General features: G+C 44.2%; 1 protein-coding gene across 5 annotated transcripts in view; it reads right to left on the reverse strand.

Moving 5' to 3' along the window:
• Nucleotides 1-24,643, reverse strand: part of TLN2 (talin 2) — a 456,802-nt gene that overhangs the window by 14,293 nt on the left and 417,866 nt on the right. For all 5 annotated transcript variants that reach the window (XR_007153041.1, XM_047863106.1, XM_047863103.1 and 2 more), the window contains 6 exons: nt 19,580-19,685; nt 18,571-18,695; nt 6,892-7,017; nt 4,746-4,808; nt 4,472-4,654; nt 1,257-1,382 (listed from right to left, as the gene is read on the reverse strand). Coding sequence is in view for 4 of the 5 variants with exons in the window: in XM_047863106.1 (XP_047719062.1) it covers nt 1,257-1,382; nt 4,472-4,654; nt 4,746-4,808; nt 6,892-7,017; nt 18,571-18,695; nt 19,580-19,685 (729 nt within the window). In the remaining variant the exon portion in view is untranslated. The remainder of the gene's footprint in view (nt 1-1,256; nt 1,383-4,471; nt 4,655-4,745; nt 4,809-6,891; nt 7,018-18,570; nt 18,696-19,579; nt 19,686-24,643) is intronic.

Genomic DNA, 24,643 nt, shown 5'->3' on the forward strand with positions numbered 1-24,643 from the left:
TGCTGTGTAAACACTTTGCACGGAGCATCCCATCATCCTCATGACAACACGGTGAAGTCCTTATTGAATGTCCCATTTTTCCAATGAGTAACTAGAAACTGAGAGATGTGGGTCTACCTTCCTTAACACCCAGCTAGTGGAGCAGGACTTGGCCAAGTGATGCTGAAGCTAAAGCTGGAGTCCTTAACCAATTGACAGCTTTCATATATTTGTTTCATGTTTCTAAGATATGATCTGAGGAGTAGCACTTAATAGATAACAGGTGAAAAAGGTAAGTAAGTGTTCAAGAAAGCCAAACAGCGTACTTTCCCGTGGGCCCTTTCAGAGCCTCTACTAACCATCAACGTGCTAGTCCAAGGTGGAGGTATAGAGGGCAGTCTTTCCCACCTTATCTGATCAGTCACTTTTCCTCATGGAACTTCTCATGGAACTAGCGCATCAAGAAATCGACGCTGATAAAAATGCACCCAGTGTATGTCTACTGGGAGTGGTTTGGGAAGAGCTGAGGAAGGCATGGGCATGAGTAACTTCTGGGCATTGATAAGAAAACCGATCATGTATAATGGATTTGTATTAGCACATATCCTAAACGGCAGGCCTGATTTCCTGAAGTTTGCTCCTCACTACCATGCACAAGAATGCAATCCTGTGTGAGTCTGAAGCCCAGCTGCTCTTATAAAAGTTGTGGGAAGGGGTTATCGTTCATTCTCTCTGTAGGGCCAAATATGTGAAGTGGGTAGTATCTCCAAATTCGTCATTTTATTTAAATGATAATACTACTGCCTTTCACTCTCTCTTCTTCCCCCTTTCTGTAACAGAATCCCTGATTTTTACCTAGCCACAGGGGTACTCAGAAAAGAATACTACATTTTCCAGAATCCTTTGCACCGGGTTGGTTGGCCATGTGACTAAAGGCTGACCAATGGTATGTGAGCGGGAGCAAGGGACGCAACTTCAGGGTCCTGTGGTCCCTTCTTTCTCCCTTTCTGATGGCTGGGAAGCGAGGGTGGTTACTGACCCATTTTGGAGCAAATGGCCAAGGCAACATCTCAGGGAAGGTGGGGGGAATAAGGCAGATGGATCCTGGGGATGACACACAAAGGAACCAGCACACCATCCACAGATTGCCTACACCCACAATTGTTTCCCAAAGGAGAAATACACTTCCATCCTGTTGAAGTCATTGTTACTTTGAGTCTCTGTAATAACAAAAGGCCCATCTCGGGAATAAACACTGTCTAGATTTAATCACAAACCTGAGCAATGCCCCCTACAAACTTTGTTTTCACTACAACATCGTCATCGTCAGCTTTGCCAAATGCTGCCTTCTGGGCTGCACGAACAAGATTATCTGAGGCTCTTTTCACAGCATTTCCTGCTGCCTGGAGAGGAGGGAAAAGCATACATTATATCATTAGAAACAGCCAATTTGGATTCACCAAGAATAGACATGAGAGTACAATTCATGGGATTATGAATGGCTTATCATCCAATTATAACACAGAATTTCTCTTTAGCAAGTATCCATCTGTCTGTCCAGCTGTCCAACGATTCTACCAATGCTGGCACCTACCTAACCTTCGCTCATTCACATATAAATGAGATATAGTTCCTGGCTCCCAAAGAACACATACTTTTTTTTATCTTTTACTATTAAAAACAATTTTTTTTAATGTTTATTTATTTTTGAGAGAGACAGAGACAGAATGCGAGTGGGTTAGGGGCTGAGAGAGAGGGAGACACAGAACCTGAAGCAGGCTCCAGGCTCCGAGCCATCAGCACAGAGCCCGACACGGGGCTCGAACTCATGAGCTGTGAGATCATGACCTGAGCCAAAGTTGGCCGCTCAACCGACTGAGCCACCCGGGCTCCCCAGAACACATACTTTTGAGGGAGAATTAAAATTATGTCCACAAATGATGGTAGCAGTGTGAAACATGTGTTAATAGAAGCATGCCCAGTGGTCATCTCCTTGGTCTAGAAAACTATCTCCCGCTGCCCCATCCAATTAAAAAAACTCAAAGATGTGGTTCAGATAGCACTCTTCCTGTCTGCCTTGGCCTTACCAACACCTACTCACAGTGCTCCCTGCGTGCTCTGCACTCGCTTCTTTGTGGCCATTTCCACACTTGGGGTTGCCTCTCCCTTCCTGGACAGTGAGTCACTTGGGGGCAGAGGCTGTGACCGTTCTCTCTGCATCCCTAGTACTGGGCACACTGGATGCCCAGGGGTGGCACTCGCTGAATGCTTCTTGAGGGAATGATGGGCTAGGAAAGCACAACCTATCCCTGCATGGGAAGGCTGGGAGCCCCACAGTAACTAGGGCCTCGACAGGTCTATTTTCCGAGTCACAGCTGGGCTTTATGCCAAGTGCTCAAGGATGGGGCAATTGCTAGAGACAGGTAAAGAAAAGCTTTTTGATGTGAAGTCATACGGGCTTACTCTTAATGCTCGTGAAGCATGGCCCTGGGGACTTGTCCTCTGCCCCCTGAGGTTTGGAATTTTCTTCGAAGGGTGGTCAAAGCTGCATTAAGACTCCCATATTCCTTGCCCAGGCCACCTCTGAGTCAAGGGCTTGTGTGTGGGGATTAGCCATCAGAAAGTTGAGTTTTTCTTAAAGCGAACTAGCTCATCTGGCTGGTGATCTCAAGTCACCAACAGGGACTACGAGGGCTTTTGCACAAGAAGAGAAGGGGAAGCCAATTAATATATATGACAAACCTGGTCTCAAAAGAGCTTTCTGAGTTTAGAGGTCATCAGTGCACTTTTCTGAGGCAGGAAATGGGGTCGAGTAACTTACCTCAGACCCTGCAGCTAGTATGTTACAGAGATGGGATTTGACTACAGATCAGTCTAGCCCCACGGGACCTCTGGGTGACTGCAAGGGACTCAGATAGGACACTGCAGCATCCAGTTAAATCAGCAATGATGACAAAGAGAGTGATGCTGTGCTCTGTCTGTGTAAGTCCTTGGGGGTTAGAAAAGCACATTCACATCTCTTGACCTTCCTAAGAGCCAGTGAGGTATCTCTATCCACATTTTATAGCTGAGGCAAACTAAGGCCTGTAAGGTTTTGAGTCATCTGTGTTAAGATCACATACTTCATACATGGCAGAGGCAGGACTTGAACCCAGGTCTCTCTTAACTCAGGATGCTTTCGCCAGAAGTGTCCCCCAAACCCACAAACCACATGTTCATCAACATGAAGCTTCCCATTTCCCCCCTGGGTTTAGCCCAGGGGTCAGATGAAGGTAAGGGGAGGTGGGTGAGAGAGAGACTCAGGAGAACCCAACAACAGAAATACATGTTAGGACTTGCAAAATAAAATTAAAGTTCTGGGTTTTGGTGAAATTGTTCTCATACTTCTGCCATTTATGAGTTTATTCACGACGTATAAACATTTTTTTTCAGCAACAGAAACAGTCTATATCCTAAATACCTGGAAAATCTAGGAAACTGGAAACAAAACGTCCAAGGCATAAGGAAATTCTGGCATAATCAGTTGATGTAATATCATGCAATCATTAAAAATGAGACTCATGAAGAATGGACCAGTTAGCTTTGCATAGAGAAATTATGACGCCTTGTCTTCAAGTAAAAAGACACGTATGATAAAATGTTACGTGAAAAAAAGCAGAATGTCTCTTGCTATGATTACAAGTAGACACAACTATTTTGTATAGACATAAAACAGGAAGAGAAAAAAATGATAACATTTGACATGGGAAGATATCGAGGCTATGTGATTTTTTTCATTCAACCATTTCCTTTGCTGTGTTTAAAACACTTCTGTAATTAAAACAATCAGGAAAACGTATATGCACTGGGAGAGACTGGATTATAACCTACATAATAACCATGTCCTTTGGGCTCTGGGAAACCTTAGCCACAGTCTCATATAAATGCCTCAGTCCTTTCTCTGCTTTCTTTTGCCAACAGTGGAGGAGGGCCCCCTCTTGAATAGGCACCATCTCGGGTGTGACAGATGCAAAGATAAAGATGTGGTGCCTGTGCCTAACGAGTTCACAGCCTCCCGAAAGACAGATATAAAAATAAATACGGTGGTATCAGGTGACAGGAGCCCTAAGAGTGGTCTGGCAAGGGGCTCTGGCAGGATAGAGGAGGGAATGACTGCCTGACATGCAGGAGGTCAGGGAGGGCTTTCTAGAAGAGGGGACTCTAGTGAGGAGTTGTGAAGAACGAGCAGGTTGGGCTGGTGGGGAGGGGCCAGGATATTCTGGGTGAGAGAGGGCCCCAACTCATGAGACCAGAAGGCACACATGGACAATGTCAGTCTGCTGGGGCAGCAGCTGTAGGATGCATGGCCGTACGTGGTAAAAATGAGAAAAGTAGGACAGCGTTAGCTGATGGAAGGCCTGGTGGGTCATGCCAAGGAAGTGAGACTGTCCCCGTTGGCGACACTTACCCGCTCCAACAGGAGTATTTTCCCACCAGCATCAGTGACCATTACCTGTAGCCGCCTCATGGCCTCTGAATCCTGGTCGGCCTTCACCTTGCAAGCCACGAGCAGCTGAGCCGTGGAAGCAGCGACCTGCTTGGCGGATGAGATGAGCTTCTCTTCACTGGCATGTCCCTGAACAGAGGCATTGGCTGCCTCACAGAGACTGCTGGTTGCAGCTGCCACCATCCGGGCCTGGGGACAGTTGACAGAGAAGTGACCCAAGGCCCAAAACTCCCTCAGGGGACCCAAAAAGCAAATGGGAAGGAAGGAGAAGGTGACTCACGGCAGAAATCAGCCCCTGCGACCACTGTCCGTCATCCGCAGCATTGGCGGGGATGGAGCCCACCTAGAGAGCGTAGAAATCCATAATGAGAGCCGGAAGGTGCAGGGTCATCTGCAGCCCCTCAGACTCTACCCTGCTCTGGAACTGCAGAGAACGACATCTCCTCGGACACACAGCAAAACCGGCGTGAGAAGGGAACACCCTTTCTCATGTGGGATTCTGCCATTCTGAGACTGCCTGCGGTCCACGGCGCCACAGTGACTTAATCTGAAAGGCTCAGAATGGTCTCCCTTTAGTTTCTGGGAAAACTGCTCAGGAGTGATGGACTGGGGCTGTCCTTACATGCTTATTTCCTCTGCTGACCTTTCTCCATTTCAAACATGGGAGCCACTGAGCCCTCTTCTTTCAAGGGCCAAGGGAAACTTACATCTCTCCTGATCGTTGACCCTCAGGCCATGCTGTGACTTTCTGGCAGATGATGGGGGGGGGGGGGGGGTGAAAAAAAAAGATAGTGCCTTTCCTTTGGTATGGTGGAGTGCAGACCTTGGTCTTAAGGAAATGCAGACTATTTCGTCAGGGGTGGGGAGAGAAGTAGGAAGCTAGATGTAAGATGATCTCTGCTTTGATTTAGAAATTATACGAAGAAGTGAAACATTTTCTGTCCAGATGTAGAGGGAATGGCTATGGGAGGAGACCTTTACATACCTTTACATGGCGGGAGGTGCCTGGAGAGGTCAGAGAGGAGTTCTCAAACCTCAATTTGAGTATGAAATTAGGGATCTGCCAGCAATTATTAGGCACCATACCAGGGCTCGGTGAACATCAGATAAAACCCCAAGGTCCTGTCTATAAGCCTATAGTTTACTCAAGTCCAGGGGTGCCGCCTTTACCAACTTTCTCAATGTGTCAACAAGTTAGGTTCTCTTAGTACCTAGCAATCTGGTGCACGGTCAGCCCTTTATCAAGAGACTGAAATTTGTAGGTAAGATATTCCTAAAATCTTAAAATTGATCCATTTTTAGTCTTTACATATTGATGGGTCAACAAGTACTTGATTAAATAAGGTCAACACTCTGCTATATCTACAGAGCATAAGGGAAAAGCACAAAGGGACAGACCACAGGCTGGCTGGAGAGAAATACAGATGTCAATGATGAGCAATAGAACACATGATGGTTTAGAAAGAGGAGCCGAAGTCTGTGGTCTGGACTACGACAAGGCTTAGCTCACAAGACACTTCGTGGAGGAAGACAGATGGCCACTCGTTGGACCTAACTTCCTGTCTATTATTACAAGTTTTCTCATGTCAAGGTGCAATCGTATCCATCTACCTATACACTGATGGCAGAGGCCTTTTAATATCAGGCAGAAATAATTGAAAACGATGGTGACCAAATTCCCCAAGCCCACAACCTGACAGGATTTCTGTAGTGCCTCTATATTTGAGAGGCTCTTTGCAAGGCGCGATTTGGATGGAGTCATTCCATGTTGTATGGGAACAACACCAGGGGTATTCTAAACTGTAAGACCCTCTTATATCCAGGAGTACTCTAATATACTAATGATCCTTTGGGTCACTGAAACAGAACTATGCTTTCATGCTAAAGCGGATGGAATGGGTTACTAGGGATGAAGCAGGTAAAAGAAATCTCAGATTTGAAACCAGACTGGCCTTTTTGATCAATGGGCTCAGGAAAATGCTAACTGCAGAGTTGGACGGCATTTAGCTCAGCAGTCCTCCAAAATGGATTGAGACGTTGGAGGTGGAAACTGTATTATATAAAGTCCCTGACCACGGTGCGCCTCCAGCCATCCGCGAGGAAAATATGACAGTTCACATCTTTAAATAGCTTAATCTACAGTGGGAGTATAAACGTCTTGTTCAGGCCCTGATCACTGTCTGGAATGGGACGCTTTCCTTAACAAGAAGCAGATGAGAGGCCCAGCGGCCAAACCCGTCCTTCTGGAGGTCAGGCTTAAGCGAACAGAGTTTTCAGTCCGATGGGGCAAAGACGACCCGTTCGGTGAGGGAGGGCGCAGCACTGGTTTCCTCAGTGCGGGCCACGAGCGATCACATCTTTCCCTCAGCCCTCAGAGGCTCTTGCTGTGGCAATGTTCCAGCACGTGGCCAGAGGGGTTTACCCACCTTTCCTTGGGCCACCAGCTCCCTCTGGGCTGCCGAGGCCGATTTGACCAGGGCACTCGTGGCAGCGGCAATGGATTTAGCAGCTTCCAAAATCTGTTCTTCAAAATCCAGGGTCTCATCTGCTTGCTATAACAAAAGAAAATGGCGTCACATGCCATTCACATCCACAAAGGGCACTTCTTTGCCCAACTACTTACTGCTCCATCACCTGGCTCTTCATCCATTTATGTCTTTTGGCTGACAAACCACACCCAGGGCAGGTAGGCCTAAGCTGCCCCAAATCTCCATCTGCTGCCTCCCCCCTTCCCCGATTCTAAAAGGTACAAGCTGCATGGACATTCTACACAAATTTCAAATCAGGAAATTCTAAGACTATTTTTCCAGACCAGAATCTTTAACAGGATGTAAATTCACTGTGAATAAACTACGCTCAAATTGCTCCATTAGCATCAACAACCGAAATTTAAATAATCGGTAATCAATTCTCACGAGTGGGTGGTGGAATCCTCTTCCAGACCTTAAGGCTCAAAAATGGGTTGAAACAATGATGAGGTGGCTAGGAGTTGTGAACAGCCTTATTTTTCTTGGGTAAAAACAAAAGCAAAACCGTATTTGCATCTTCTGTGGCTGAGCAGAAGGAGTTACTTACTAGCCACAGCTCACCAAAGGGGGGAAAGAAATCCAGGTGACATGACATCGAGGTGGAGCTTGTTCAGCCCCCTGGGAATGTGAGGCCCGGCTCCACCTGGGGAAGACCTCCGGCCATGACTGTGCAGGTGTTACGAAGCTAGGAGGGCCCTGCTCTAAGTTCACCAGCACCAGGCCAGCACAGCCCAGGTAGCTGAAGAGAAGCTCTGGTAAGTGGGGCAAGCCTAAGGACCTTGATCCCAGGCTGGCTGGGATGCAGTCTCACAATTTGGGGTGGTCACGCTGGATGCCCTCCGTGGTCCGCTCACCACTAATGTTCTGTGCACCTGAGTACGGTTAAGCCCCCCTTTGGTTAAGGAAAGTTAAAGGTGTGGCTGGTACCTTTCAGGCACTGCAGTGAGGGTCAGGTATAGCAATACTTTTCTTTGTGTGTTAAAATATACATGCCATTCACCCTCTGAACCAATTTGCAGTGTACAATGCAGCATCATCAGGTGTATCTGCAATGCTGTGCAACAGCAAAACGTCTTTAAGAGTGCCTACCACGTGCCAAATGTTTTGTTAGGCATTTCCACTTCCAATGCTTGTTTAATTCTGAGAAAGACGAAAACAAATCTTACACTGTAGTTATATTCATTCTCATATTCACAGTGGGAAAGCAGACTCAGGGAGCTAGAGTGTTGGGATGAGGTCATAGGGCTGCAATTAAGATTCTCCATCTCTCGGACTCCATGAGGATCTGTTCTTACTAGCCTGGTCACCCCTCTGGGCATCAGTGATGACTAACTTCATGCCAGAGGCTCAAAGTTGGTCGCTAATGGCCCCATATGGAACCTCAGACAGGATGGATACATAGGTACAATTTGTTTCCGTTCCCCATTCTTTATGACCACATCTTGAACTATGAGAGATTCCAAGCTCATTTTTATTTTTTACAAGTCATGTTATCAAAATAACATTTCAGTGCACGTCTGGTGAATCCAGAGAACGACGCCAGCATTTTAGAAGTTCTGAGAAGCCATACGTTCTTTCTTATCTGACCAAGTCTTGCTCTAGGAGCATTCAGGACAGAAGTGGGTTCAGTTGCAGTGGATTCATTTTGGAGTAAGGGAGTAATGGTGGAGTATAACATTTATTTACTGAAATAGAAAAACAACTCATCGTAAGACACTGGCATAAAAGGTACTATCATACGTAGGCCCCAAAGAAATTGCATTAGGCTCTGATATCAGTAGTTATCTAGTCAGTGACCTCGAATAAAGAACTTTTTTTGGAAATTCATTCTACAAAAGAAACTCAAGTATCTAACAGATTAAAGCACCAGGGAAATCACGTAATTCTTGAGCCCCAAGGGAGCCCCCTCCACTGTGGCAGGGGAAACAGAAGCCCATGGTGGCTTCTGAATGGGTCCCAGATCCTGATCTTAGGCGGCCTCCAAGGTGAGTCCATGCACAGTGTGAAGTACCCCATCCGATTTCTGCTTTCTCAAATTTTGGGATCCACAAAAATGGAGTTTTCTTCCAATTAAGTGCTAACTCTAAGCCATGGCTAGATCTTACAGAATCATTCTATTAAAACTAATTTTAAAGGCCTCTACCACGTCTCCTGCTGCCGTGAAGTTTTTTTGTAGAACACATGCTTGAAATAGATATTCAGCTTGGAAATATTTTTGACACCCACAGATTTTTCTTGCAGTGGCAACTGGTATAATGCCTGCTGATGAATTTTTGTTTTTCTTTCCGTAACATCTCGATGTTTTCAAACGAACATGGCAGAGAGCCTCCTGTCTGGGAGACACTTGCTCTGACTAAAAAGTACTAGTTTCCCAAGAAAGGCTTAATAAAGCCGAACGGGATGACAACAGGGACAGAGGGCTAACGTCTAGACATTGTAGGCCAGGTTTATCCCTAAGACTAAATGCCCATCTTTTCTCTCCTGCTGGACATAAACATCAACACCAGGCACTTCTTCATACCACACACAACTTCTAGCCTACAAGGTGAGATTCTCCCTAAGCCAAGGACACTCGGAAATGCCTAAGTGTCCCTGTCCATGCTGCCGTCTGCTTGGCTCTCACCAGCACCTGTGACGGCATCTGGGGGAAGGGCGGTGAGAGCTACAAGAGGAGGAGGGCACATGCTCAAGCGTGTTGTGGAAAAGGAAAGAAACAAAGTGGCTTGGTCTTCAAAGGATCTTCCTACATAAAAGGATCACAACGAAATTGCAGGATTTGTCAACAGAACAAATCCTGCTGTAGCTGGGGGATGGCGGGCCATGAGGACAGTCACATGGAGCCGCTACAAGGAGAGCCTGAAGAACCCCGAGACCCAGGGCACAGGGAACTTAAGAAAAGGCTTTCATTAAACAGGCTAATAAACAGGCAGCCCTTGCTCAGAATCACCTGATGATCTGGTTCAAGATGCAGATTGTGTTTCAATAGGTCTCATTTCTAATGGAAGTGGGCTACTCCACGGGAAATGCTAGCCTGGGCTACGGGAAACAGACCCCAGTTAACTGAAGCCTACCCGCCTGACATTTCCTCCAGGACACGGACTGTGTTTTATTCCACTAATGTGGTCTCTCGAGTATACAATCAGGCAGCGTAGACTACATGATAAATGTTTGCTGAATGAATGTATCCATTCAAAACGAGTCTTCCAAGTTCTAGAGTTCAGCCAGAGGGCAATTTACATGGTTGGGGAAGGAGAAATGCATGGAGTAAGCGTCTACATCAGTAACTGTCCAGTCTGGGTTCCTCCGGGAGGAAGAAACACACATCTACACACTGGCTCCTGCCCCGTTCAAGGCCATGGGTTGTTATTTGTCTGCTCTGCCTTCACCCCTCAACCTGCATCCGTAGTTTGGTGTGACATCTACTCGTGCACATACGGACGCAAATGGCATTTCCAGCATTTTGCAAAGAGGCTCTTAGCGACGCAGTGCTGGTGAAAAGAGCACCAGATGTGCCAACAGAGAATCTGCTCTGCTTAAATGATTGCTGAATCTGTCTTCTCATCCTCTGTACAGTGTGCCCTTTTCCCTGCTCCCCTTCACTGTAAGAAAGCACTGGCCAGCTCACCGCCAGCCCTCAGGAGCTGTCCCTCCTGGACTGTCCACTAAGCCCTAGCAGAGGATAGACCTATCCTCCTCTTGACTTTCTGGTAGCTGTGGGAAAGGCCCAAGCACCCTTTTGCTGGTATTTTTCCTGTTTGGTGATCTCCTGCAGAGCTTCTCTTTTAAACAGTTGGAGGTCTGGGGAAGTGCCTCTGGGGAAAGGCCACGTTTTGGGCTGGCTCTCTTGATGCCTGCTTCCTGTGCTCAGAAGAACATGTGAGGCTCTTGTCTTGTTCTGATTGATCTAATGTGTCTCAGGAGCTTGAGGTTCTACTGGGGTATGAAGGGGGAGAAGAGAAGGGAAGGGAAATGGGAAGTCTTCACTCAGTTTGTATTTTGCCTTTTGGCCTTTCAGGCATTCTGAGGACATAACCTTTGGAGCAATTCATTTTCTGAACCTGCCTTCCCTCCTACCTGATAGGGTTGTTATAAGTACATTATAAATACATGTAGAGCACAAGTGACTCATAGCAAATGCTCAACAATTCCTAACAATTAATTTCATGGTGACTTCTCTTACTATCTTCGTGTTCTGTGGTTTTAAAAACTGTTCTTTTTAGACTTGGTGCTAAGCTACTCTGTTTTCCCTCTCTGAACCATTTTCCACTCATCATTTGGAGAAAGGGTCTAACTGCCACTTCTGATGACAACCTAAAATAACTATAAATAAAACCCATAATACGCCAATGATGAATGAAGTTTCAAGTAACACACGATACCGACTGGCACTGCTTCCAGCTTCTGCCTCAACCCCCCCCAAAGGAGATTGGCAATCTGGGGTTCTAGTCAGTGCCCTGCACTTTCTGACCACAGAGAATTTGCTGCCTTTCTCCAGGTATCAATCAGTTTTCTATTTGTTACTTACGGAGGAACCTCAGCTCTCTTGGTCCTGTAGCCTAGACGTGCTACAGTTCCAAATTAAACATTTCTTAAGAAGGTGCTGACTTTCTCTCTTCCTTATTCTCTTAGTCTCCTCCATGGAGAAACCCTGCCTCCCTCAGGCCACATCTTGGCCAACCTTCTCCCTGACGGGTTGTGGGGCACATGGTGCCCAGAGAAAAAATGTTTTGGTCTGTCGTCCTTTTACTTGGCATTTGGGAATTATATCCCTGCAGCCCTATGGCCCCTTCCCCCATGAGCTTGAAGGTGAGGTAGCTGAGGGTATCCATAGGAGATGGTCCAAAGGTCCCTGCCCTGGTGTCCGCCTCCCTCTGTGTAAACCTCCTTTAAGGGACTGCCTTGCTAAGAGCTGATAAACACAGGGGTCACCTTTCTCATAACTGGCTACAAAAACCAGACTGCAACTCATGGTGCCATTTTTCCATTTAGAAATTGTGCTTTGTTCTCTGTTACCCAAAGTCCTGCAGAATGCTTGCTGTTAAAAACAAGGTCGTATCACATCAGACACTTAAAAAAAAAAAAACAACTTTGGAAATATTTTTTAAAGGTGTGGACATTTTGCATATAATTTAAATATACTTGAGGGAAAAAAGGAGGCCAACACCAAGAACACACACAACACCAGGGAAGCATTTTCTTGCCAATTGGAAGCCTGAGTGGAATAGTTTGGCTGCTACCAGTTTGCTTCTGGTAGTGAACTGAGAAGTGCCTTGGGGGAGACCTTAGCCTGTACCCAAAAACTCAACTGTATAAGAGCCAAATCAGCTTTTCTTTTAGAGGCCACATGGGTGGGTTGTCTTTAGGACTACCACTCTTACTATAAATGAGAATTTATAAATGGGAAGATTCTTAGAATAACTAGACCTGCCAGGATCCCAAACCTGGACAGCTGGCCTCGTTCCCCTGAAAGCCCTAGGCAAACAGTAAACACTCAAAATGGATGATGGAGAGAAAGGAGTGCCCAATGGTTTTGCCTCCAACTTGGGGAGGGACCACTCTTTGTACCCAGGTAATAACTGCATGTTCATGCAGCATCCATTAGAAAGGGTCCGAGCTTGCACGATTCGTATCTTAGGAGTGGTTTTCCCATGGTAGCTGTTGTTTTATTTGTTTTATTTTATCTTTTTCCTGATAAAAAGTAACACCACCGAAACCATCTTTTAATTGCTACTTCTGTTTGATGGAAAAATTATTAAAGATGATCGTGCTTTCAAAACAAGTCATGTGAGTGTTTACTTAGGAAGCACAGACAAAAAAGATAATGGAATGCTTTCAAATATCTCGATCAGATACATTCGCTGCTGTGATAGGAATCCTCTATGTAACTGACGAGAGTGTGACAAGACCTCCTGTTCCACACGGCCAGGAGTTACCTAGGAACATGGGTGGGTTGAGTTCCCCGCACACCTTTGCTTTTCACACTCTTTACATCGCGGGGACTGGCAGCCACTAGTGGCAAATGAGCTCAAAGCCCCCACTTCAGCCTTACAGAAAATGTCCTATCTGTTCCTACTGCTCCCTGAACACCTGGCTGCCCCTTCCCATCCACTCAGCTAATCAGTACAGCATGCTGGCCAACAGCAAGATTACAGAAAGAATTAAGAAAATCCCATCAGTTTTAACAAATGGGTTTCCCCTCAAGGCCCTTTTAAACTGGGTTTTTCTTTTTCGTTATTTATAATAACTTGTCATCTCTTTCCCATGACAGTTTGTCATTTTGGTCCAATAACTTTAACTGCAGTCAAAACCCAAACGCTGTCCTCTAGCTGCGTGAAGGTGGCAGCATCTTGCACACCCTCCAAACTGATCTGTTCTCAGCGGACAAGGATCCCAGGGACAGGTTCCACGTTATAACTCTGGAAGCTGGGACTCCAACACTGTGTTTCCCTCTCCTGTGTCATCACTTTGCTGCTGTCACTACGCATTCACTGCAAGCAACTTGGAGATGGCTTCTAGACATAACAGGGGAAACTTTCCTGACCAACCTGTTCAAACCACTGGCTTGCCACCTGTGTGGGGCATTGCTTACACACATACTCAAATGTGCTCTTAAAAGAGCACTTCTCTGCTCCAAAAGACTGAGCTGTTGGCACAATGGTTCTCTTTCCAGAAAGCAGTGCTCAGTCTTCTGTTGAGACAGATCAGAATGAACTCACAAACTTCACAGGCGTTTCCATGAGGAGGAGGTCAAAGCCAACCAAAGGCGGCTTGCTGCGTGCCAGAAAAAATGCTTCATAATCCCAAACTTCCTGTTGCACCCAATTAGGCCATGGAATTACTTTCTGATTGTCAGCTTATTCTAAATATTATCACCTTCGACTGACCAGTTAACCTATTACAGGAAATGTGACAGACAGGGTGCACACTATCTTTGTTAGATACATTTAGTCCTGAGGTTTTTATTAACCCAGTGACTCACCATCCCTACAGTTAGTATGGCTGATTTGGTTTATATGTTTTGATACTATGGGCCGAAGGGAAATTTACAGAGAGTTGATCTGTGTTTAAATATTTGCTAGGAATTAGATTATGAAAATTACTAATTTCTAAATTGAAGATCAGGATGAAATGTAAATCTACGTGTGTGGGGGTTATAATGCTTTTAGCCCAGGTCACAAACATGGCCTGGAACCTTCCATTTTTTTTTTCCACTGAGCATATCCCTTAAGGATTCGTTACTGACAAAACTAAGCTATACATAATATCTCAAGCTCTTACGAAAACATCCACAATTATGATTTGTTTCTACAACAAACAAAAGAATCTAGCGACACTGATACAGGTCTTAAACGCTACAAGAAAAAAACGGAAATATAACATTATGAAATGGAATGAGCACCCCATCTTCTAAATCTGCTTGTGAGTTTAACATATGCTTTCCTGTTGCCTTATAAACTATATTAGGAACCCCCGGAGACAGGGCAAGACACTGTAGGAATATGTTTGATATATAGTTGGATTAAATAACAACCTAATATATCAAACATATCACACAGAGGCCTGCAGAAAAGGCATCCAGGTTTGACTGAGCTCGAGAAAAGGCAGCGTACTGCAGGCTACGGCTGCAGGGGGTGGTCACCACTGCCGCAAGTCCATTACCTCTCTGTGGAGCACAGTCTGTCTGTAAGTGTGGAAACGACACCATTAGCAACATTGTAGGTACACGCACCAGCCTTAATACCATCCGACCTTCTCTCCTTTTGCTTTGACACCATCTTCCCAAGAAAACAGTGGATCCAACTGTGCCAATTGGTTATTTGTGTTTGGCAGATCCCAGGCAAAAAGAGGTGCTGAGATTTTAAGGGCCTGAGGGGGGAAAAGGTGCCAGGAATCATCTTCATAAACCATGGAGCATTCTACTTTTAAAACAGGTGACCTGAGAATGCGGTGAGCAAAACAATTCAAACAGACAAAAAAAATAAAACATTGCCCATCCCCGATACTATTCCTCTAAGCAGTGTAAGTGCTCTCCCGTTATGAAAGGAAAGCATTATTTGCTCTCTACTAAGGGCTTGTGTGTTTGTGTGTAGTTACAGGGATGGGAATGCGAGAGCAAATGCTTATTCACAGTATCTTGGGGATTACTTATTTTTTTTTCAGTTATGGAAGGGGATGGAGAGAACCAATGAACCACAAAAGACTGGCTGCTTTTGGTGTCAGACTGGGAATTAAAAAAAAAAATGTTTATTTTGACAGAGTGTGTGTGAGTACAGGGAGGGGCAGAGAGATAGGGAGAGAGAGAACCCCAAGCAGACTCCCCACTGACAGGGCAGAGCCCGATGCGGGGCTCAATCTCACGAACCACGAGATCATGATGACCTGGGCCGAAATCAAGAGTCGGACGCTTCACTGACTGATAAACTGGGGAAATGCATTCCTTTATAAAGGTAAGGACGATATCTGATTTTATGCAGTTATTACCACATAGCAGATGGTTTTGTTCCTAGACAGGCACAAAAACCCTGGTTTGGGTTGAAGATTTCTTTAAAAGAATTTTATCGATAATATAATCCATGTGTCAGGAGCCTCTGGCCAATGGGTGGCGTAAGACTTCACTTCATTGTGAGGCACTCAGAAAGTACTGAGCACCCTTCCTAATAGGAATTGGGGAGCGGCCTAAGGTAGGCGTCCCCAAGGAAGAGACTCAGATCAACAGTTATGTCCACTTTGACCTTGACCGAAGGATTCCTTGGCTCTCCGTAAAGAGCCACACTGTAAATACAAAAGCTTGGTGACCCCAGGGCAGTGCAGGGAGCACCCACGCATCCACCTCTGCAGCCATCATTTATTTTTTAAGTGCTCTTATTTTTAAAACACTGTTTTACAAAATTTTAAAACCCAGGCACTCCCTGAATTCCACTGTCATTCTTGTACATTCCCCGCCTGTCTCCTCTGTATGTAAGTGTTGTTTACAGAGTTATACCGAGCACATAATTCTGCATCCTGTTTTTTTGTTCTGTTTTGTTTTTTTTTTTTACTTTACGTTTACGCCATGAGCAGAATCCTCTGCACACCGAACAGTCCTACCAACATTATTCTCAACAGCTGTGTACTTTTTCTTCAAGGAGACACTCAGGTCACGTCTAACTTCTTCCTACTACAAACAAGGCTACAGGCAACAGCCCCGACCCCTTCCCCTCCCCCAGGTTTCTTTCTCTCTGGATTTCCTCCTTTGCACAGGAAGTGGCAGTAACAGCTCAGAGGGTACAGGCAAACCAAAAAGCTTCCCTGTGGAGCTGCCCCAGCCTCTGACATTGGCTAAACCCAGAAAACTGGTATGAACTGACTGTGTCATCCATAGCGCACATACAATGCTTCCAGATCAGTCAAGGCCACCTGACTCTGGCAAGGTATTTTGCCTCTGATTCTGCATGGACAGGCGTTGCTTTGTGGGCACGTTGCAAGGACCCGACGAGCCAACGCCTGTAAAGCACTGCTGAGCACATACTTGGTACTCAATCAGTGTGAGTCTTTTATTTTCTTTTTGCTAAGGCCATCAGCTCACGGGTCTATGGAAAAATTATTCTTTCAGGCATTCTCCTAGGAAGTAGTAGATAAAAGTCTCTGAAGCATCTTTTTGGTTACTGCTTATTCAATTAGGCACTGTATTCTTAAATTATCTCATTTAACTGTTATAACAACAATGCTATGGGGTAGGACCTCTAATTGCTGGGTTTTTTTCAGATCAAGAATCACGAGGTATATCAATGGCTGGACAGAGGGCAATTAGGACTCAGAGACAGAGCACAGAGGGACCTTACAAAAGGACAAAAGGAGAGGGATTAAAACAGGAGCTCTCAGAATCTGGGGAAGTGCTAATGTTACATGAGCACCAGGCTAATTCTCCAGAACAGTGTCAATTGACATGACTTCAGCAATAGCAGATGCAAGCTCTCCAGGAGAGGCTACTTGTGCTAAATCAGATGAGGAAAAGGGAAGACAAATTACACACAAAGCCTCCAAATCTTAGTCAACAGTTGCTTGCTTCTTAGTTGAATGCACATTTTCCATTTGCAATTAACCTGATTTATCAAGCAGAAATAAAGACAAAGCCAGAAAGTGGGAGTTGCCCCTATATACACATCCAGTTCTTAAACTTGTTGAGAACACCTAGGCCAATCTCAGACCTCTTAAGACCCTCAGGTTAGAGGCTAGTAGAGAGAACCCTGGTAACCCCCCAAATCAGAAAGCCATAACTCCTAAATTATACCTTGATGAGAAATTTACAGAAATGCCTTCACCAACTATCAGCAACTATCAGGAGACTGGTTCTAAGAATTTAATGGTTTTAAGAAGGTTCCCAAGCTCAATACATTCACTTACATGCTCACGTCTGTTTTACATGCAGCATTAACCTGGGTGCTGCTTTTGAGTGGTTTGGTGTATTTCAGTGCTCAGACTCCATATTTTGGTTTTATAAAAATGGTAGAGTTTTAGGCATACCTAATCTGGGGGATCCAGCTTTTTCTGAGGGGAAAAACCATATTTTACCTCCTAGTGTTTTTGGGTCCTTGGAAGAGAAGTGAGGTGATGGGTACCAGCAGGGACTTGCTTGAATACAAAGAAAAAGAGGCCTCCTCTGATTCCACCATCTTCTGGGAGAAGACAGCCGTGGGAGGTAGAGTGAAAGGTAACTGCTTCTGGACAGGACTAGGCTTTGCCCCTGGACAGCACTAGCTCACCATCCTTTTATGTATAATTGTCCTTCCTATGGCCCCATCTTAGAGTAAGTCCTTAAATGGCTGTTTCTCTTTAACATCTTAAGTTTTACATTTTTAAAAATGTTTTTATTTATTTTTTACAGAGAGACTGAGCATGAACGGGCAAGGGGCAGAGAGAGAGGGAAACACAGAATCCGGAGCAGGCTCCAGGCTCTGAGCTGTCAGCACAGGGCCCAATGCGGGACTCGAACCCACAAACCGTGAGATCATGACCTGAGACGAAGTCAGATGCTTAACCAACCGAGCCACCCAGGCTTCCCTTAACGACTTAAGTTTTAAACATTTATCTAGATGACCAACACAGATGGAGAAAACATACCAGCCCACCAGTCTCCAGCATATACTGAGGAAGTCTGTTACTAGGTCCACTTTGAGGTCCACATTACCCTTTACTGATTTGAAAAAAAGGAGAGACCCCGCATTGCTATTTGCACTGCATTATGGAAACCAGAAAATTTGAGGGTGACAACGTCCCCTTCAGTAACAGGGACTTTCCATAGTAAGCATCTAACACCTGCTTTCTATATAGTGGAACTAAATTCAGATCCTAAGTGCCCTGGATTCTTCCTTTGGATACCCAAAGGTATTTTTCTGGGTGGTTAACCTGAAGGATCAACCCATGGGTTTTTTTCCATGCCCTGTAAAAAGGTGCTGGGCAGGTAGAGCAGGTCTGCCACTTGCCAGTCTAACCACGGGGAAGGGGACAGGCTCCCTGTGGGCACACCTAGCTGCACTTCACAGCCATCCACAGGAAGACCTATTGACATCGGACAAGCAGCCACACATGGACACTCACTTTCGGTTTGGCTCTTGGCTTCAGTTGCTCTAACTTCTTAGCAGCAGCCTCAATGGATGCCGCAGCCCCCAGTAATTCTGTTTCCGCGATGACAGTTGGGTCTTCTGGATCCACCCACTCTGTTCCTAAAATCAGTCCAAAGAGGGTCATTCTTGGTAGCTATGACCGCAGGGCTCTGGCTTCATTACCAACCATGTCTGGATTTACGTGCAAGGAGGCTCTGTCAGCCTACTAGTTGCAAAGTCCTAAGGGATCTTCTCTCCAGCTCTCACCGAGACCAGCTGGGCAAAGGGGGGCTCCTATCTGATCCTGCCGCTTGTGTAAGTCAGTTGTGTATACAGCCCTACCGCAGGAGCACTCATCGATGCAGTGTCAAAAATCAAGATCTCATGGTTCAAGGCCAGCTCGAGCCTTACTCTGACCTCTTTCTTAAAGCTCATGACCGCAAGTAACCATTTTCAAGATACTTGAGACGATGCGGACCACACAGATTTGTCATCCTCTTCTCTTGGGGACTCATGGAGAACCACCATTCACCTCAACTCAGACAAAGGGAACCTGATAAGAAAACCTTGCTCTGGTGAGGTGACTGCTTCTAATGTGACCACAAGGGGGTGTGCAAACAATGTACGCAGATGGTATCATTTCCTAGACATGGACTGTATGATTGAATGAGGATATTCTGATGAAGGCAAATGCAGATAAAAATAAAGGGCGATACCCTTAAGACAAGTGAGCTGCTCTAGGAGGATTATACCATTTAAGTGGAAGTACTTAATCAAAGGACTGGAAAAGAGCCTTGCTTGAGGAGGATATTACTTTGAAATTCTAACTCTATTCTCATTTGCTAAAAAAAACAAACCAAAAAACCCAACAAAAAAAAACCCCTACTGTATTCCTTCTGACTGTGTTCACCAAGAAAGGGCCTGTGTTGGCTGCGGGGTTTCTTTGCTCAGTTCACGGCCACTGAGTGGCGTCCCACGAGATGACACGAGAGAATCCAGCCTACCTTTCATGGCTTCTGCTGCCTGGATGAGCTCAGTCACGGCACCAGCGACGCGCTTGGAGAAAGCAGCCAGCTGGTGCTTGAGTTCCGGGGTGGGTTTCTGAAGAATCTGAGGATGAAGAATAAGTCAAATGCATAAGAAAGATGGTAGCCGTTGTGACAGAAAGCACACTCTTACTGGTGAACCGAGTTGGACAACCTAGTTTGAAGTTGCAACTCTGCCACCCAAGTGACTTCAGAAACTTGGGGGAAAACACTTAAGGCTCACTGGCCTTCAGTTTCCTGTGAGAAATGAAAAGTTGGGAATTACGAGTTTTTCTAAGGTCCCTCTGGACACATTTCTGTAAGATCGTAAGTGAGATGAAGTCCTTATGTGTCCTTTATTTGCCCTTTCTTTTGCACATAAACCAAACATATGCACACGAAAATTACGCACAGTTTAGGAACATTCCGAGTGAACGCGAAAGCCTGAGGTTACAGGTCAGATGGTACTTGTGACAAAACAAATGTGGGACCAGAAGAAATATGTGACTCCGCTGGGGTCTCAGAGACAAAGTCCCAAGAAAGCACAACCTTCTGATCAGAGGGCAAGCTCTCCTGCGAGAGATTCTGAGGATTTTCCTTTTTTTTTTTTTTTTTTGAACTAGCTCAAAGGTTTTTTTGTTTCTTTTTTTGCCTTTTGGTGTTTGATGGGGTTAAAAAAGATATTGGCTATCCAACACCCAATCCAATTTATAGGATATCCTGTGTGAGGATTGCTTCTCCAATTCACTCAAGAATGGGATGAGATCTTCACCATAAATTTACATTCTGACTTAAATCACCTTGCTCCTGCCTAACTCTGAAATTCCTCTTCCAACATTCTTTTTCTGCATTTCTTTCTCATGCTTCCCAGTGCTACTCTTCAGATTGAGAAACGCTCAAACCTTCAGGAGCAAAGCACAACGGCTGCCTCTCTCTGGATAATTCTGAAGCCTCGAGCCAGGGATAAACATCGCTTTGGAACTGGACAAACTTGTGTTCACACACCTGGCTTCCTTTGCGCCTGGTTTTGGACGCTGGGCAGATTAATGAACCCCTCAGAACCTGTTTTCTCCTCTGTAAAGCTGGGATAATGCCTATTCCTCAGGATTGGCATAAAGATCAAAAGGAGTAACACATAAGAAACACCCCACACAATGCCTCCAACACGGCAGGTGTTCGTTAAATGTTAATTCCCTTCTTGGTGTCCCATACTCATTCTTAGGAGTCTGGAAAAGAAGTCTTTTGGACCCCAGAGATGAAAGAAAACTGTAAGTCTGGTTAAAAAAAAATCTGGGTTTGGGGGAGTTAGTGGGATTATACTTTGACCAGCACTGGCCGCACCAGTGTGTAGAAGACATCGTGTTATATGCCTGAACTGATTAGTCAAAGGTCTTTGAGCATCACTTTACATGCATCCATCACTATCCTCCTTCCTTTGGCAATCTTTAAAATTTATTTTCTATTTGCTACTGTTCCATGAATTCAGTTATTCTGCTCTTACTTTCTCACCCTAGGACTTATACATATCACTATGCAGATACTAAGAACTCAGTACAGGGGCATCTGGCTGGCTCAGTTGGTAAAGCATGTGACTCTTGATTTGGGAGTTGTGGGTTCAAGCCCTATGTTGGGTGTAGAGATTACTTAAAGAAAATTTTTAGGAAAAGAAAAGAACTCAGTACAATTCTGAGAATGAGTGAACGAATGAATGGATGGGTAAAAACAGAGCAACATACCATTGGGACAAGTCCTAATATGATAGCTTCATGGACCAGTTCTAAAACACTAGAACCATGGAGAGGTGGGGGGAGGAAGTTAAGTGTCTTTTATTCTCTAATACAGCCAGGGGTAGGCAGTTTAGTTAAGTATAGGTTCTAGAGTCAATTTACCTATGTAACCCTGGTCTAGTTACTTTTCTTCTAAGCCTCAGTGTAAGTAAATTGCCTAGTAAATAGGCATAGCAACAGTCCTTTTGTGACCGACTTGTGGTAAGACTGCATAAATTAATATGTAATTTGATACAATATATATTCCCATCAGGGCTATTGATAGAATTGGACTGAAGTACAGATTGGGCACCAGGGTTTTTAAAAGTCCCCCATGTGATTCTCATATATAACCAAAGTTGTGAACCACTGCCCTAGACTCAAATGGTACCATTTGGCACCACTTAATCAAAGGCCTGTACTATTTTTTTCCCCCCTGAAACAATACATGTTGTAAGTTCACCAGGTGAATAACGGTTATGGCTCAGGGTTTGAAAAGCTAAGTGGTCCATAGCCTTGTTCGTTGGTTAGCTGGTTTATCCATGGTGGTCAACACAACAAGAATAAGCAAAGAATTAAAAGTATGATGGGGAGATTCACAGTAAATGATGAAAGACTGAACATTCCCTACCTAAGATCAAGAATATGGTAAGGATGTTTGATCTCACACCCTTATCAGTATTGTACTAACATTCCTGGACAGTGCAATAAGGCAAGAAAAATAAGTAAATGGTACAGAGATGGAAAAGAAGAAGTAAAAGAATCTTTCTTTATAAATAATGTGAATGTCTATATAGAAAATTCTGAGGCATATGTAAACAAAAGCTTCTAGAATAAGTGAGTATAGCAAGGTGACAGGCTATAAGGTCAATATACAAGTATCAATTATATTTTTAGGTTCAACAGCAATAAAAAAATAAGAATTTTAAAAAAGCAGTATCATTTATAACACCATAAAAATTATGAAATACCTAGTGCTAAATGCGACAACACATGTGCAAGACCTGAATCCTAAAAACTATAAACACTGTTGAAATTATTAAAGGAGACCTAAATAAATGGAGATATATGCCATGTTTATGGATTAGAACACTCTTAAAATGTCAATTACCCTCAAATCTCCCCCACAATCCCAGTCAAAATCCCCAAAGCTTTTTTTTTTTAGATATTTACATGATGATATGAAATGCAAAGCACATAGAAGAGCTAAAACTATTTTGAAAAAGAACCAAGTTGAAAGTCTTCAACTACCAGATTTTAACATTCATATAAAGTAGTAGTAATCAAGACATCATGATATTGGTACTTGGACATATAGATCAATGGAACAGAAAAGAGTCCAGAACTAGATTTCACACATATAGTCAACTGATTGTCATTAAATGTGCTCAGATGCCTTTAATTCAATGGGGACAGAATCATTCTTTTCGACAAATGATGATGGAACAATTGGATAGCCATACGTAGGAGTATGAACCCTGGCCCTTTCCCCACATCTAAACCTAAATATAAGAATTAAAACTATACAGAAGCAAACCAAAGAAAATAATCTTAGTGATCTCAGATTTGGTAAGGATTCTCTGAGGACAAAATATAAACTAGGCTTGAAAACTTTAAAAATCATGAACTTGGAAGTTTATGTTTTATAACTTTAAAAACATTATGCTAATTTAAAGAAGCAGTCACAGGGGCGCCTGGGTGGCGCAGTCGGTTAAGCGTCCGACTTCAGCCAGGTCACGATCTCGCGGTCCGGGAGTTCGAGCCCCGCGTCAGGCTCTGGGCTGATGGCTCAGAGCCTGGAGCCTGTTTCTGATTCTGTGTCTCCCTCTCTCTCTGCCCCTCCCCCGTTCATGCTCTGTCTCTCTCTGTCCCAGAAATAAATAAACATTGAAAAAAAAATTAAAAAAAAAAAAAATAAAGAAGCAGTCACATATACTGTGTGATTCCATTTATATGAGAAGTCCAGAATAGGCAAATATACAGAGGCAGAAAGAGATTAGTGTTTGTCTAGGTCTCAGAATTGGAGTGAGGGCAATGAACGACTGCTTAAGGGTATGAGGTTTCTTTTTTGGGGTGATGCAAATATTCTAATATTTTGTGATAGGTGCACAGCTCTGTAAAGACAGGAAAAAACAATTAATTTAATGCCTGAAATGGGAAAATTCTGTCATACGCCAATTATACCTCAATAAGGCTGCTCAAAAGAGAATCAATCGGGCATGCAAATAAAAGAACAGGAAGCTGGTGAGAGGTAGCAGAGCATGCCCCCCCGAAATAACCTCTTTGGTATATGGATTGTTTTGGGCTAATTATTGTGAGAAACAGACACGGGAGAAGCTCTGAAAACAGAGTAGAAGTTACTCTTTTGAGAGAGAAATTTACAGTGACAAAGCAAATCTTCCTCTGTTTAGAGTGTCTCCCTCTCCCTGCCTGAAGAGAAGGTTGACTCTTTATCATGAGAGAATTTATCAGAGGAGAAGGCACAGATTTAAAACTGCATAATCTCCTGGCAACCTCCAGGAGGTTTTTCCTGGCAACCTCCCATCACCTGTCCCAAACCAATTACACACCTTTTTTTTTCACTGAACTGAAGATGGTCTTTAAGCCAGTGGTTTAGGCCACCTATGTAGTTACTCATTTTTCCCCTGGATACCTGCTATGCATCCATGAGGTACACAATGTATTTGTTTTTCTCTTGTTAATCTGCCTCACTACACAGGGTCTCAGGCAAGAACTCTGAAGTGTAGAGAGAAAATTATTTTTTCTTCCCTTATACCGGGATATAATCCTAAAAATAATTTGCAAACATAACTGATGCAAACAAACATTCAATTCATCTTATGTGTTTAATTACTTGGGATATAAGATCTATTTTGGCTTTACTTTCCTATTTTTCCAAGTTTTATCTGAGCTTTTTGTTTCCTTAACTCTCTGCAGCATTGTTATTTTCTTTTTTAATAACACACATTTCCATCTCTCTCCAAACGTTGTTATGAAAACGACAAGGCAAACCACACCCTAAGAGAAAGGATTAAAAAAAATCTCACAATTTGTATCTAGAAAATGTAAAAAATTCTCAAAATTCTATAATAAGACAAACCCAATGAAAAGCAGCCAAAAACATCTCAATAGGGACTTCACCAAAAAAGACATACAGAGGGCAAACAGGTGCATTAAAAAAGATACTCAACAACGTACATTAAAACCACAGGGAGACACCACTGCACACCCACTGGAATGACTAAAATGGAAAAGACAGACCATTTCAAGTGTTGAC

Source organism: Prionailurus viverrinus, chromosome B3 (genome assembly GCF_022837055.1).
Source record: "Prionailurus viverrinus isolate Anna chromosome B3, UM_Priviv_1.0, whole genome shotgun sequence".
Taxonomy (NCBI): domain Eukaryota; kingdom Metazoa; phylum Chordata; class Mammalia; order Carnivora; family Felidae; genus Prionailurus; species Prionailurus viverrinus.